The sequence below is a fragment of the Trichosurus vulpecula genome, chromosome 3 (assembly GCF_011100635.1).
Source record: "Trichosurus vulpecula isolate mTriVul1 chromosome 3, mTriVul1.pri, whole genome shotgun sequence".
Taxonomy (NCBI): Eukaryota; Metazoa; Chordata; class Mammalia; order Diprotodontia; family Phalangeridae; genus Trichosurus; species Trichosurus vulpecula.
The window spans coordinates 42485855-42501033 of NC_050575.1; the positions used below are offsets into that span (position 1 = coordinate 42485855).

The 15179-nt window shown below is 34.9% G+C and overlaps 1 protein-coding gene across 2 annotated transcripts in view; it reads right to left on the reverse strand.

The window, feature by feature from the left end:
- Positions 1–15179, reverse strand: part of TXNDC16 (thioredoxin domain containing 16) — a 139498-nt gene that overhangs the window by 17159 nt on the left and 107160 nt on the right. For both annotated transcript variants that reach the window (XM_036751968.1, XM_036751967.1), the window contains exons 14-19: positions 10757–10925; positions 10263–10399; positions 7637–7721; positions 6513–6651; positions 4746–4906; positions 3428–3618 (exon numbers count right to left, since the gene is read on the reverse strand). In XM_036751968.1, the coding sequence (XP_036607863.1) occupies positions 3428–3618; positions 4746–4906; positions 6513–6651; positions 7637–7721; positions 10263–10399; positions 10757–10925 (882 nt within the window). The remainder of the gene's footprint in view (positions 1–3427; positions 3619–4745; positions 4907–6512; positions 6652–7636; positions 7722–10262; positions 10400–10756; positions 10926–15179) is intronic.

The window sequence follows — 15179 nt, forward strand, 5'->3', positions numbered from 1 at the left end:
CTCTTACATTCTGCTGTGCACGTTTTTTTTTCCTTTTCTTATTCTGTATTTAAGTTTCAATATTCAAGCTTAGAATATTTCTTTTTCTTTTCTTATTGTGTATTTAAAAAAGAAAAAAATAAAGTTCTGCTTTCTGCCTCAGACTACCCTCAATTTATCCTGTCTATAATTGTACATAATTATTTGCATATTATCGGCTCCATCAGACTGAGCTCCTTGAGAGCAGGAACTGGGGTTTTTGTTGTTCTTGTTGTTTTTTGAATTCTTTTGTATTTTCTACTGCTTGGCTTAGTGTCAGAAACATAGTAGGTGCTTAATAAATGCTTAGTTGATTTGTCCAGATTTGTGAAGTCACTATCCTCTTTTCTCATGGTATCTGGAATTTTCCTTGCTTTTCATATTAGCTCAAGCTCTGAAACTAAATGGTGTGGGTACCTGAGTACAGTGAGCTGAACTAGCCCCACCTTGAAGGATCCCTGGGGCTATTCCAGTGTTGGGCTCTGCCTGGGGTCCTTCCTGTTGCTGCTGGACTCAGAGGTTACTCTCATGATGGCCTTTCACCAAAGGTTTCAAGGACTTGCTAATGTAGGCTTTTGCCCAGGCACTTTCGGATTTGCTAGGGTCACTAGTGCCCAAGTGGACTATGCCTGGAGTGTTCCAAGTCTACTTTCTCTGACAGATTAGAGCTGGTTCTGATGCTTTGGGGACCGAGGTGGCTTCTGTAGGTATTTCTGGGAGTGTTGGACTGAACCTACCTAGAACAATCTGAGACTGTTCTTTCAGTCAGGCAGCCAGCCGATTTTGTGAAAGGCTCTGGCTGCCGCTGGTGCTTCCAGGCTTGGGTAGGGAGTGTCTTGTTGGACCCAACCAGAACTCCCCCAGATCTCTCCTGTAGCTCCGACCTTGGCAAAGCATCAGGCTGGGCATGGGCCCTGAGGGGTTCATGGAACAATTGCCCTGGATACTCCAGGGGTGGCTGCCTGCACTCTGGCCTCTGGGCTTTGTCTTGGCTTTCTCTGGTGGTTTGTCTAGCCTAGGATCTCTGCAAGACTCTTGAGATCCCTCTGTGAATTCCTGGTTTGGGTAGGGAAGTCTAGAAATTAATATGTTGCTTAGTAGAGTGGTACATCTCTAAGCCCTAATGGAGGTATTTGTGGGGTATTTGGAATCCTCTGAATCCTAGGAATCTTCCCATAATTGCCTCTGCCTATGCCCTGTCAATCTGAGAGGAATATATGACTTTCCCTCATATTTCACTTTTAGGGCTATGTTTAGAAGCAATTTTTTCTTTGAATTAACTCTAAATCTATCTTTTGTAATTTCCATCCAATGTTTCTAATCTGTCCTTCAGGGGCCAAGTAAAAGAAGTCTAAACCCTCTCCTACATGACAGATCTTCAAGTACTTGAAGTATGATAGCATATCTCCTCGCGTCTTTAACCCTAATTGTTTCAAATGATCTTCATAAAGAATTTCCTCCAGTCCCCTCAGTATCTTGATTGCCTTCCTCTGGAGGAGCTTCAGTTTGTCAATGACCTTCCTAAAATACAAAGAATCGAACATAACACTCCATATGTATTCTGACGTGGACAAGAGTACAACGGACATTATGTCTCTCTTTAAGTAGTATAATAGCACATCTGCTTTTTTGGCTATAATGACACACTGTTAACCCATATTGAGCATAAAGACCATTTAAAGGTCCAAATCATTTTCTGGTCTAGCTCTCAAGTGTGAGCAATGGGTTAAATTTAAAAGAAATGTAAGAAGGAGAAATGTAAACTCCTATAGTCAGATTTGTATTTCATCTATTAAACATCTTTAGTTCTTCACCCTGTCCTTCTAAAGCACTATCTATCTTAAGACCCTTAGGTATCCCAGTTGTTCTCCTCTGGATTCTCTCCAACACATCACTGTCCTTCCTAAAATGCGGCACTCAGAACTGAACAAAACATTCCACATGTGTAGTCTGATCATGGCAGAGTACAATGGGATTATTATTTCTTACGCACTGGATGCTGTTACTCTCTTAATGAAATCTAAGATTACAATAGCTTTTTTCACTGTCCTATAATACTGCTGACACATATGGATATTGTAATATTTTGTCATATTGTTGTTGCCATTGTCATCTCAGTTGTGTCTGAGTCTTTATGACCCCATTTGGGGTTTTCTTGGCAAAGATACTAGGGTGGTTTGCCATTTCCTTCTCTAGCTCATTTTATAGATGAGGAAACTGAGGCAAACAGCTTGAAGTGACTTGTGCAGCATCACAAAGCTACTAAGTGTTTGAGGCTAGATTTGAACTCAGATCCTCCTGACCCCAGGTCTGGTGCTCTATCCACTGCAGTACTTAATTGTCCATTATGTCATATTACATTATATCAGAAAATATGTCATATGGCTCTTCTGTCAACAAATTACAAATGTGGCTCTAGTGTTACATTACTGAGCACCACTGGTATGGTCAATCATATACTAACTGAACAGCTTTGGTATTCAGTACACATATAGCTTTATGGTGGTCCTTATAAGGGATAAGGATGGGAACTGGATATATTATTTCATTGGTGTAGGGGAATACTAGAAGAGGAAACTCTCTCTACCCATACAAATCATCACCTGTTCTGCAGACTGTAGGGTGAGGGAGTTGCCAAGAAAGAAAGAAGTGATGTGCTCAAGGTCACAGAGCCATTGTATGTCTTAAGCAGGACTAGACCCCACATCTTCCTTGTTCTGAGGCCAGCTTTCTATCCACTAACCATGCTGACTTTATGTCCTTATAAATCAGTTGGAAATTAATTTTTAAGTTCTACCTATATACAGACTAAGTCATTAGTTACCCCAAGTCATTTAGTAAGTCCTTACGTTACCCTAATGCAAGTTTTTTGCCATTATTATCTATGCCTCAGATCTAATCAATGAACAAACTTTAAGTGCCTACTCTATTCCAGGCACTGAAGATAAGACAAAAAAATGACACTGCAGCACTTAATTGTCTCATGGAACTTACATTTAATGAGAGGCAGGGGAGAAGGATAAACAACATGTACATACAGAATAAATAAGGTAAAGAAGGAGAGAAAATTAGCAGTAAGAGGTTACCAGGAAAGGATTTGTGTAAAGCATGACCTTTGAGCTAAGTCCTAAAGGTTGTGAGGGATTCTTTGAGGTGGAAGTGAGGCAGGGAAGAATTCCAGGTATGAGGGATGGTCAAAGGCAGAGAGGTGGGAGATGGAGTGTCATGCATGAGGAACAGAGGAAAGGCCACTGTGGCTGGACTGTAGAGTTCAGGAAGGGGAGCAGCGTCTAATGAGATTAGAAACATAACTGGGGTTAGGATGTTAGGCTTTAAAAATCAGACATGGATTTAAACCCCATAGAACAAAATTCTCAACTCTATGTACCATACAAATCTGAATACTTACTGATAGGACTTTCTAATCCTGCTTCTACTCTGTGAAGCCATAACAAAATGTTTTTTTCATTTATGGTTTGATCCAATGGAAATGCAGATACTTGACCCCGTAAATGGAGATCCACTAAAACAAGAAGTGGCAGTGGAGGCAGATGCTTGAAGTAAGCTTTCAGTATTCCTCTCCCCACAGGAGTAGTCTTACTATGAAAAAACAATTCACCAAGTTAACATTTTATTTCTAAAACAAAATGCCAAGGTTATATTTTGATTGAAATTAAATTTCAAATCTGTATAATACTAATGATTTCTATTTATGATAAAGACTTACTGAAAATTTTCTGGAGAATATGGCCTCTGTGACTTCTAGGAAGAAATACATGTTGTGCCTAGTTTGCTAGGGAAATAGTTCTTAACATAGAATAATATACTCCTCTGGTGAGGAAAAATAAACAAATTTTTTAAAAAGATTTTTAAAAATCAAGTCCAAAATTATTCAATTATTTCCATGGTCAATAATTTCTGTTCAAAAGTCAGCCATGAATCAGAAAATAACTTAAGATGTAATCTTCCCCATTTTATGAATCTTAAGAAAAAATGCACATGTTCTTTAGAATAAAAAGAAGGAAATAGATAAATAGTAAAGCTAAAGAGGCCAGAAAAGAAAACTAGCTCTCTGTTTTTTCTCAAAAAACAAAACATCATCTGGTTTCATGTTATGTAAATATAGTACTTCATTCTGAGACATGATTAATAAAAAAATGAGAAGAGCTAATAGCCTATTTTCTCCATTTTTCTTATATTTTATTTAAATTGATTTTTTCTTCTAATTTTCAATTTTAAAAATGTTCATTTTCCTTCAAGTAGATTATACAATTCAAGAGCCAATTCATAACAATTATATCAGCCAAAAGAATCTACTAAAATAATTTAAATGAGCTCATCTCTAATAAGCTAAAAAAATGCAATATTCTATCTGCTTAATATGAATGAGGGTGATTAGAATATATTGATTATACTAATAAACAGTAATGTATATCACATTTGTAAAGAAAATATACATAAAATTTTTTAAAATCTATCAGTTCTAAATATATTAGAATCTACCAGAACTCTACTGGTAGAACATAATTCATCCTATTGTGTTTCCTTTAAATACAAAAAATACTTTGTAAAATATTATCTTAGCTAAGACCTGTTCCCACAGAATGGACACTGAATAGGAAAGCTCTGGTATGTTTTTCTTCATGTAATAAAAACCTAATTATACCATTTTCTCCAAGATACTTTTAGTTACAGTAAAAATATGAAATACGTCATGGTATCCTTACAGATTTAACCAGCAAGGGATGAGTGTTTCCAGGTGTTTTTGCTTTACCAGATGTAACATTTCTATTTCATCCTTGTAATTTAAATTGCCATCTCTGAACAAAATGAGTAATGGTTTCTTAAGTCCTAAATAGATGGGAAGATTTTCCACTGTTATTTCTGGCTGTTAAATACAAAAACAAACAGAAGGAAAACAAGGAAGAAAGAGAAGAATGAAGGGAGATGAGGTGGGAAGACAGAAGAAAGGAAAAAAGGAGGAAGAGGAATAGGGGATTATCATACATAAAACTGAATAATACAATACAATTTTCTCTTACAAGTTTACATATTGTCAAGCATATACTATGTATGTCAAAGTTTAAATGCAGGTTTCATTTAACTGCAAAATTTCCTATGTAGTATGCATTGACCTACTGATTATATAACTCATTTTCATTTTTCAAGATGTCATTAATATCTATTCATATTATGTTAAATAAAACAATGGTGAATTAGCATTTCAACATGTTACAATTAATATAGAAAATATTAGTATTTAAAATATTGATATTTAAAAATAAAATCACTGGTAAAGAGATTTAATTATTCAACAGGAAGAATATGAAGCTCCTAATAATCTCTTTTTAATTTAACATACTGTTAAAAGGTTCATCTGGAAGATCTAGGATCAAAAATACTAATCCACACACAACAAATAGACACATTAAAATGGGAAACTTATCTTGAGAAATTTATCAAATTATTAACTTTCCTAATATTAATTTCTCAAGGGAAAATAAATTTGAATGTTAAAATTTTCAAATTTTCTTAAGTCTCTATTTTTAAAAATAAAGTAAAATATCACTTAGTGCTTGGTAATATAACGGGCTTTTAAAAGAATCATAAATAAATGAAGAGATGATAAAAAATTTATCTCCTCCAATGTCCCTGGATTGAAAATAACTAGAGAAAATACATCAATATATAACACAATGTTAAATCATATGATATTTTTGCTACTAATTAAAAGAGAAAAAAAAATTTTTTGGAAATTTGTAGAAAGCAAAACATGTGATATTTCTCAAGGCTACTGAAATAATGTTAATGTGTTTCTTAATGCCCAAGTTGACTTTTTCAGAGCAGACCTGTAATTTTATTCATGGTTCACATGGAAACTTGTAGTGAGGAAACTTCTCATATATTTGAGCACAATTTTCTTTCTACAATGTTCTTATATAGCCTTTCTCTTAAAAAACAAAACAAAACAAAACACGCTATACTTCTTTTAAGTTTTTCCTTTTCATTCAATCCAGATGAATCTTTCTCCTTTTCCTCTTTCTATCTCTCATATCTCTTCCTGTGACCACTGCTTTCAGGCTTTAATGTCTTCCTCTTCCTACACATTGCCTTATGTTGTAGGGTTTGTGAGGTTTTTGGTTTTTTTTTTTGGTGGTGGTGGTAGCTGCCTTTATCTATTTTTCTCTAACAATGTAATAGCTGTTTTGTAAAGGAAGCATGTTATTCTACCATGAAATCTTATACCACTTACTTCAATTAACTAACAATCATATTAGCCTTACGAATTATCCAAATGATATTAAATTTTGGTAGTGGATTAGGAAGTTGTATTTGTGTAAGTTTAATAATAATATATAGCAGCTAGGCTTCAGTTCAGTGGTTAAGGCCAGTAAAAGCTAGAAGAGTATAAAGATGTAGAGAGAAATCTTTTTTTTAGATTTAGTCTTCCTGATTTCAAATGCTATAAAAATATACTATAAAAATATACTTACAAATATTTCCAACAATGCACTTTTTATTATTTGAACTATATCCTTAGCATCAGAATTAGGGAGCAAAATGCTATCTATTTTCCCTTCTTTGTGTCTGGCAAGCAGTAGTGCTGGAAGAGTCACAGCATATTTCTTTGACCTGTAGACAGACACATTGTAAGAATGTAAAATGTGAAACAGGTGCCCAAGCAAATCAGGAGACCATGAGAGGATGAAGCAAATGGGAAGCTCTAATCAGGAGGAAAAATTGATACAGTGCCAGATAAAAAAAACTTCAAATTGCTTGATTTTGTAAGACTGGAAGGCCTGGTAGATTCAGAAGAAGCAACAAATATAATCTTAACTTGGTTTTCCAAATTCTCTTCTCTACAATATACCTATCATTCCATATACTGGCAAAACAACTAATAGGTATTGTGCCTTTCTGACCTAAAGACTCTTTAGGCTGAGAAGAGAACACCACCTACTTCTGATTACTACCTTCCACTCAAAATTCTCAATTAAATGGGAAAAATTGCAGTGATTTGAAGGAGACAGTAATGAGGTTCTATATGAATTTTCCTGAGTCATATGCAATTTACTAATTCATATTAAAAATACAGACATTATAAAAATATGAGGTGAGCAACCCAAATACCACCCAAAAAAACTACTCAGATATCAAAAATATATTTAAAATCTTAAGCCCAGATCACATTCTAAATGAGTACATAATTGCCTAAAAGAACAAAAAGACATTATTAACAGATTTGTTGAAAGGGGGAGGACTTGTATGATACTCCATAGGAATTCTGGGTCTAAGATTTAACATTTTCATCAGTGGCATGGGTAAAGCATGATCATTGTTTGTATATGGTATTAGTTATAGAAAGAGCAGTCAGGATAATAGAAAAAAGGATTATAATAGAATTAAGCAAACAGGTAAAGTGGCTAACATCCAGTTTATCAGTATACCAATACCTTCCAAATTTTTTGGAGAAATTCCAACTTTGGGATAAATAACATGTTACACTGCTATTTTATGTTCAACTGTTTGTTGGACAATTATGTGCCCAGGGAGATTATGAAAAATTTCTGTATTATTTTCACTTATTTATTAAAGCTGAAGAAAGCAAAAAACTTACAGGATCAAAGCATCTTCTTCATCATAGAATCCTGTGATAACATAACCTTTTAGACTGTTTCCTGCTTCAATGAAATTTTCCTTTTCTATAAACATACAAAAATATGCAAAATTTTTAAATGTCCCCTTTAAAATTATGCTACATTATAAATCTGATGAATAAATTTATAAAAATTTATATTCTATATAAATAAGAGAAATTTAGAGATATATGAATATTGATATCTTAAAGACTTTTTAACAGAGCATTTTAATACTATATTAGTATACCCAGAGGTTTAATTAGTTTTTGTACCAAAAAATATTGATCCTAATATGTATATTTCTTCACTCTCTTCTATCTGTTTCCTCTAGTCAGTCGCCACTCCCCTTCCTAACTTCGACAATGCTGACCTGGAACCCCACATCCACATCTTTCTTCAAGGATCTTTCTTTATGAGTTGGAATCTCAGCTTCAGATGATTGTATCCACACCCAACCCTCCTTTCAGATTGTGCTGATTATGTTAGCTGGCCAAGCCAAAAAAAAATAAAGAAGAAATCAATATTTATTTTGTACTTGATGTGAGAAAGGATTTACTTTAGAGATCGCAAAAAATACCTTATAAAATAAACTTGTACGTTAAAATGTTATAAGATAGCTATTGTAATCACTACTGCATTTCTTCTCCCATGTTAAATGGTTATTACCTTTAGCTGCTTCTTTCCTTTAAGATACTTGTAATATTTGCCTTTTCAAAAAACCACATTGATACCTGATCAGCATAGTCCACTACAGCTCAGAAATCCTGAGTTCAAGAGATCTGCCAGCTTGCCCAGTAGATGCCTCTTTTGCTCTCACTTAAGGATCTGAAATGTTACCCTTCATAGTGGCATCTGTATTTTAATAGTCCAATAAAGCATTAATCTAATGGAATGAAGCTCTAACTATAAAATTTCAGGTTATCAGTTGGTATTTGGAGGGAAGATTTCTTTGAGACAAGTAGAGCCTTCTTGCCACCACAGAAGTTACCACAAACTCGTGCTATTCAGATCTTAAGAGTGAGGGCAGTTCTAAGTTTCAAAATGGTATCCTGTCATATGATTCTTTCTCATTCTCTTGGAATTATTTAAACCAAGTCCTCAGAACAACTTGCTGAAGTGGATACTACCAATTTATACAACTTAAAGTTTCTGAAGCAACAATTAATTTTATCAGTAAACAGGTAAAAGTCAGTTGGGAGGTTCTTCCAGTGTGTTCTAGTATCCCTCTTATTTCAGGCACATGACTTTTAGTTAACATATGACTATGTTAGCTTTTCATATGTTAGCCTTTAAACAGAACAGCTGATAAAATCCTCCATTAAAGGCTGAAGTTAATCATGTAAATTCTTTGAATCTTTCTTTGGTAACATTTCTGAGGGGTTACATTTTTATTTCTTTCCTTTGCAATCAAAAAAAAAACCTGTTTGTTTTTATGGAAAGAGAGGAGCTGTCCTCAGAGAAATGAGGGGAAAGAAGTTCAGCATGTCAGGGAGTCAACAGAGAAAGCCAACCCAGACCCTCTGGAGGTTCTGAGTCATGTAGACTAGGTAGGTTCCCCTTCTGCTTTTCAGAAAACTTTGGTTTCTTTGCTGTGAAAGGAGGGAATACAAATGAATATACTGATTCTCTGATTTTTTTTAATGGTAAGATTTTGTATTTTTTTCCTAATAACCAAAGAAAAATGTTCTCTTAAGAAAACTTTGAGTATTTCCTATGATAACATAGGTCATGCTCTAAAACAATTTCATTTTGAATAATTTCCACCAATTATATAGTTCACTTATACTTAAGAATTAATAACAGCAATTTTTTTGCAGAAAGAGAAAATTATGACCCAAATGAAAAATTCACTAAAAAAATTAGAGAATGAGTCAAATGCCAAATATTGTGTAATAAAAATGAAATGTCTCAATTTTTAAATGCTTGGTATAATATATTGAGAATTCGCAAAAAGGAGAGAAAAATGTTTTTATTTTTCAAGCTAAGGCATGATATTGTATTCCTTGACTTAAAACTACAATAAATTATTAATTTTTCTCTTTAGGGTAATATAAAGTAATGTTTATTCTTCTAATCTCTCATCATGATGTGGAAGTGATTCTAGCTTCTCAAAGTCTATGCCAGTAGAATGCAAACTCTGCCAGTGCCCAAACAAAGCTGCAAAATTTTCAAGTTTTCAATTTTCATGCCCAGTAGTTAAGGCCCAAAATGACATTAATAGACATTTGAAGGTGGGGTTTGAAAAGGCAAATATTCCAAGTATCTAGTACAAGTTGACAAGTACAACTGCAAATCTTTGTACAAAAATATTTTTATAAATTTACTAGATTAAAGAGAGCAATATTAATGATTATTAAATATCTTAAAAACATAGAAAAATTGGCAATATTTTACAGATGCATTTTTTAAAATTTCATGAAGTGTTTCAATTTTAGAGTGAAAAGACATTTTTAAAATGATAATAGTAAGCATTTATATTGCACTTTAAGTTTCACAAAGAACTTTACAAATATTGAATTGTAATAATAACAAATCAATAGTAATAATAAACAGGAAACAATGAGTTTTCAAAAATACATTTAATTACCAAGGACTGAAATTTACCTTTTGTCATGTTTGAGCTAAATATTCCCAGAATTGATACACTAGAATAGGATGTTAGTTCTTTATATAATTCTCCATTTAAATATTCTTCTGCTTCTTCAATAGTCACTATCTTCACTGGACATGAAATTCCGTTTCTGAATGATACATACAAGCATATTCTAAATTATTTAAAAGTAATATTTCAGTCTATCAAAAATAAATTATATACTTTATAGACACAATTAAGCATTACTATTTTGAAACTTAGGCAGCTTTTTATAATATATCAGCTCCTTTATAATGACCACAAAGTGTTGAAACGTGAAAAAGATGTCTACATAATCTCTCCTTTTCTATTCCATTATTCTATCTGCTGGTTTTCTCTATTCACTCAAATTGCAAATTTAAAAGTTTATAATTAATTGACTCATAATTAGAAGTTATCTCTACCTAAAATTCTGCCATTTCTTCAGGATATTATGTCATTCCAATAGTGAAGTACATATACTTACAATCTTATGAATTTTAGGAGATACTCCGTTTCTAGCATACCAGTATAAATTACTGGCTTCTCTCCTTCCTTAAATATCTTTATAACAGGATATTCAGTGACATTTTGCTTTGTACAGACATTAGACCAATCTCCACAGTTGACTCTAGTAAATAATATATTGGACACTCCTAGATAAAAGAAAAAACAATATTTTTCTAGATATCAAGCCCCCAAAACAGCCATTCAGAATTATTTGGACAAAAAAGGGCTGTACTTACTCTATGAAAAATAAGAATATTATTTAGTACACAATTTGAATACTGATTTAAAAGCATGTTGAGCACCAAGGAAATAAATAATATAATGAAATAAGCTAATTGTTAAGTTCAACGAACAAAAGGAAGAAATAATCAGCTTTGTTCTTATTAGTTATTAAATAATTAATCTTGATTAATTATTCTTTAAATTGTCAAGCTTGCCAAAGCTCTGAATTATATTCACCTAAAAACTATTCATTAAGAGATCTACTAAGGGTTCCTCAAATTAATGGTAAGTGTAGGATTCAAGAATCTGTGTCTTATGACTGAATTTTCATTCAGAAATAAGAATTGGGCTTTTTTTGAGACAAGGTCTCCCTATCTCACCTAGGATAGAGGTACAGCAGCCAGTCTCAGACCCTATCCTGATACTGATCAGTGTGGAAGTTTTGACTTGCTCCATTTCTGACCTAGGCTGGTTTGCCTCTTTTAGACATCCTGATGGCTTCTCCTTACAAAAGCTCATCATATTGATTCTCAGCTTAAGTGCAGAAACCTGATTTGTTTAGCTCCCTGCAGCTCAGAATTCTCAAGTTCAAGTAATATACCAGCTGCTGCCTTCCAACAAAGATTACAAGAACTCACCACAATGCCCAGGATCAAGAATTAATTTTTTTTTGTCAAATATCAAATACAGTGACACCTAATAGCAAAATTAAATGAAAGAACTTCCAAGTCACATGACAAACAATATGATGGACTCAATACTTTCTTCACCTCACTAATCTCAAAAAAAAAAAAAGAACAACATAAAAAACCCCCAAAGAGGAATTCTGAACCAGACAGGTAGCAGTTGCAGTAGAATACACAGGACAAGAAGTGAAGCACAATCAAGTAAAATCCTTATGAATTAACACTGGAAAATGCTAAGACTTAAAATGCTTACTCATTGCCCTCTCCTAACCCTCCGCACCAGATTACATTGATCCCATCAGGGATCATAAGTAAACTTGAAGGCTTGTGCCTGGAGCCCCAATATTGGGATCTCTTCTTGCTACAGAGATTTCACAGCCAAGCAAAACTCACTCCCTGTCACTCCCTACCCCTGCAACGTGATTCTCCCCAAGCACTTCAGGAAGAGAGGCAGGATATGTGCTGCCTTCTTCTTAGGAAGCCTGGCTTAGCCCACTCTCTCCCCCTCACCTCAATTTTGAAGAAGTCCTATTTAGAACGTGTTCCTCACCCACATCCAAGTCTAAAAAAAGTAACAGATGCTAATTCAGTTTAGAAAAAAAGCCATGGGAGGAACTAGGGAAGCCTTAGGCCTAAAGGAAAGGCAATTGAAACCCAGATGGGACTGGTTCCACTATCACAGAGGATCATGGCAGGAACATAGGCTAGTGAAGCCAAAATTCACCAAAGTGAGAGGAGGCTAAATCAGCTTTGCAGTACAGCTCTAGTGGTATAACTATTAGGAAAGGAGGAAAGAGTCAGAAAGTGAGTAATGGGGAAATACAAGAAAATAATCTGAAATTCCAAAGACAAGGAAAACCTTTTAATAAAAATTGAGAGATCAAGTAGATCAATCAACAGAGAATCCTAAAATCAGAAGGAAAGATGAGTACTAAACTCCCAAAGAAATTGCATAGCTCTCAACAAACATTGTAAGACAAAGAAAAGTAAACCAATTAAACACAGAAAACTGGGCAATCTCAACTAAGCATGAAATAACAATAATTTTGAGAATAAATCAAAAGAGAAACAAAATTCATAAGAAGAAATTACAAGTTAATATAGGTCAGAATTTAGACTTCTTAAGACAAATTTTAAAAATTGAAGTAGTATACAAAAACCCCCAAATAATCAGACATTGTCCAAGGAAATGAAGATAGACTGAAATGAAGATAGATTAATGGACTTGGAACACACAAATACTGAAGTGAAGGAAAATCTAGCAGAAGAGAAATGAAAAAGAACCATGTTAAACAAACACATTATTTCTATATACGCCAAAGCCCTTGACTAAGATAGGACGCTTACAAATAGCTTACTGATCACGGGTCACCCAGAAGTACATGACAAATTTAAACATCTGAGTATCATAATGAATGCAAGAAAATAAAACTGTCCAGAACTTCTAAATACAGAAAACCAAGCACTGACTGAAGAAATACATGGATCACCTTCAGAAAAAAAAAATCTTATGCTTCAAAGTCCAAGATACAAAGTGGTTAAATTTAATACTACCAATGTCAAATGATAACTTGTAGCAGACACCAAGAGAAAGATCTTCAAATATATAAGGAAGAAAAGTCAAATAACAAAAGGTACTCTGCACTCACTAGAAAGCTCATAAGGAAATTGAAGAATATATCCTGAAAAGCAAAGGAAGTCAAGCTATAACTCAAATGGCATGACCTGCTACAAACCTGAACCTAATTATCAACAACAAAGAACACATTTAAAAAATAGGTATTGACTTTTGGGAGCCAAGGCAGAATAAGAAGTAAGTCAATTTCCCTCATTGATGTCTGAAAGCCCAGAAAAACAGGATCAAGCACTCTTGTAGCCCAGGAAGCTTGGTGGATTAATGGGAAAGGCACCTCTGGCTCTGGTTAAGGGAGAGCAGTATACAGGAGAGGAGGAATCCCAGCAAGCCTCATCTCAGGAAACCATGGGGAGATCCTGAGCCCCAGGGTGGTGGAGCAGGAAAGCACCAACACCAGGACCACCCCCCCCAAGTGCCTTTACATAGGCAAGGGAATCAGAATACACCAGCTCAGAAAACTACTACATGCACCAGTGGGCAGGCATTCTCTAGCAGCCAAACCTCCCAGTATCTCAGCACAACTCCAGGAGGCACAACTCCAGGCTGGCAGGCATCCTCCAGCAACCAAACCTTCCAGTGCCTTAAAGAAGTGCAGGTGAGCAGGAGCCCTCCAGGGGCCAGATTCCTAAACCCCCACCCTGAGAGCTCCAGTGTTGCTAACCCCAGCTCGGCAGCAGGTAAGCTGCCAGATCCCTAAAACCTCTAGCTGCCAGCACCTGAGGCCCCAACACACAAAGCCAGTGACCAGGCCCTGGGGCTTCCAGCACAAGAAGCTTGGGTCAGTGTCCCTTGTACTCCAGCAGGAGAATTCAACTCTAAAAGCCAGGAAATAAGTAAACACCATGAGCAAAAAGGAGAAGCAGACAACGACCACAGATTATTATTATGGGGACAGGGAAGATCAAGGCACAAATTCAGAAGAGGACAACACTGTCAATATACCCACATTTGAAACCTCAAAAGGGAATATGAACTGGTCTCAAGCCCAAAAAGCCTTCTTGGAAGAGCTCAAGAAGGATTTTAAAAGTCAAAAAAGAGAGGCAGAAGAAAAATTGGAAAAAGAAATGAGAAGTATGCAAGAGAGAGTCAATAGCCTGGAAAAGGAAGGACAAAAATTGACTGTAGAAAACAAGTCCTTAAAAATACAATTGACCAAATGGAAAAAGTACACTTAAGAAAACAACATCGTAAAAAGTAGAATTGGCCAAATGGAAAGGGAGGCATGAAAACTCACTGAAGAGAACTCCTTAAAAAGTAAAAGGGGCCAAATGGAAAAGGAGGTACAAAATCTAATTGAAGAAAACAATTTGTTAAAAGTTAGAATTAGGCAAGTGGAAACTAATGAGTCTATGAGTTATCAAGAATCAGTCAAACAAAAACAAAAGAATGAAAAAATAGAACTGACCCGGATAATAGATCCAGGAGAGACAATTTAAAAATTATTGGTCTACCTGACAGCCATGCTGAAAAAAAAAAAGCCTAGACAGCATCTTTCAAGAAATCATCAAGGAAAACTGCCCTGAGGTCTTAGAACCAAGGGTAAAACATTATCGAGAGAATCTACTGATTACCTCCTGAAAGAGATCCCAAATTGAAAATGCCAAGGAATACTGTAGCCAAATCCCAAAATTATCAGGGCAAAGAGAAAATACTGCAAGCAGTCAGAGAGAAACAATTTAAATATTATGGAACAACAATCAGGATTGCACGGGACCTTGCAGTTTCTACATTAAAAGATCTGAGGGTGTGGAATACAATATTCCATAAGGTGGAGGAGCTTAGATTTCAACCAAGGATCAACTATCCAGCAAAATTGAGTATAATCTTTCAGGAGAGAAGACATACATTCAACAGAA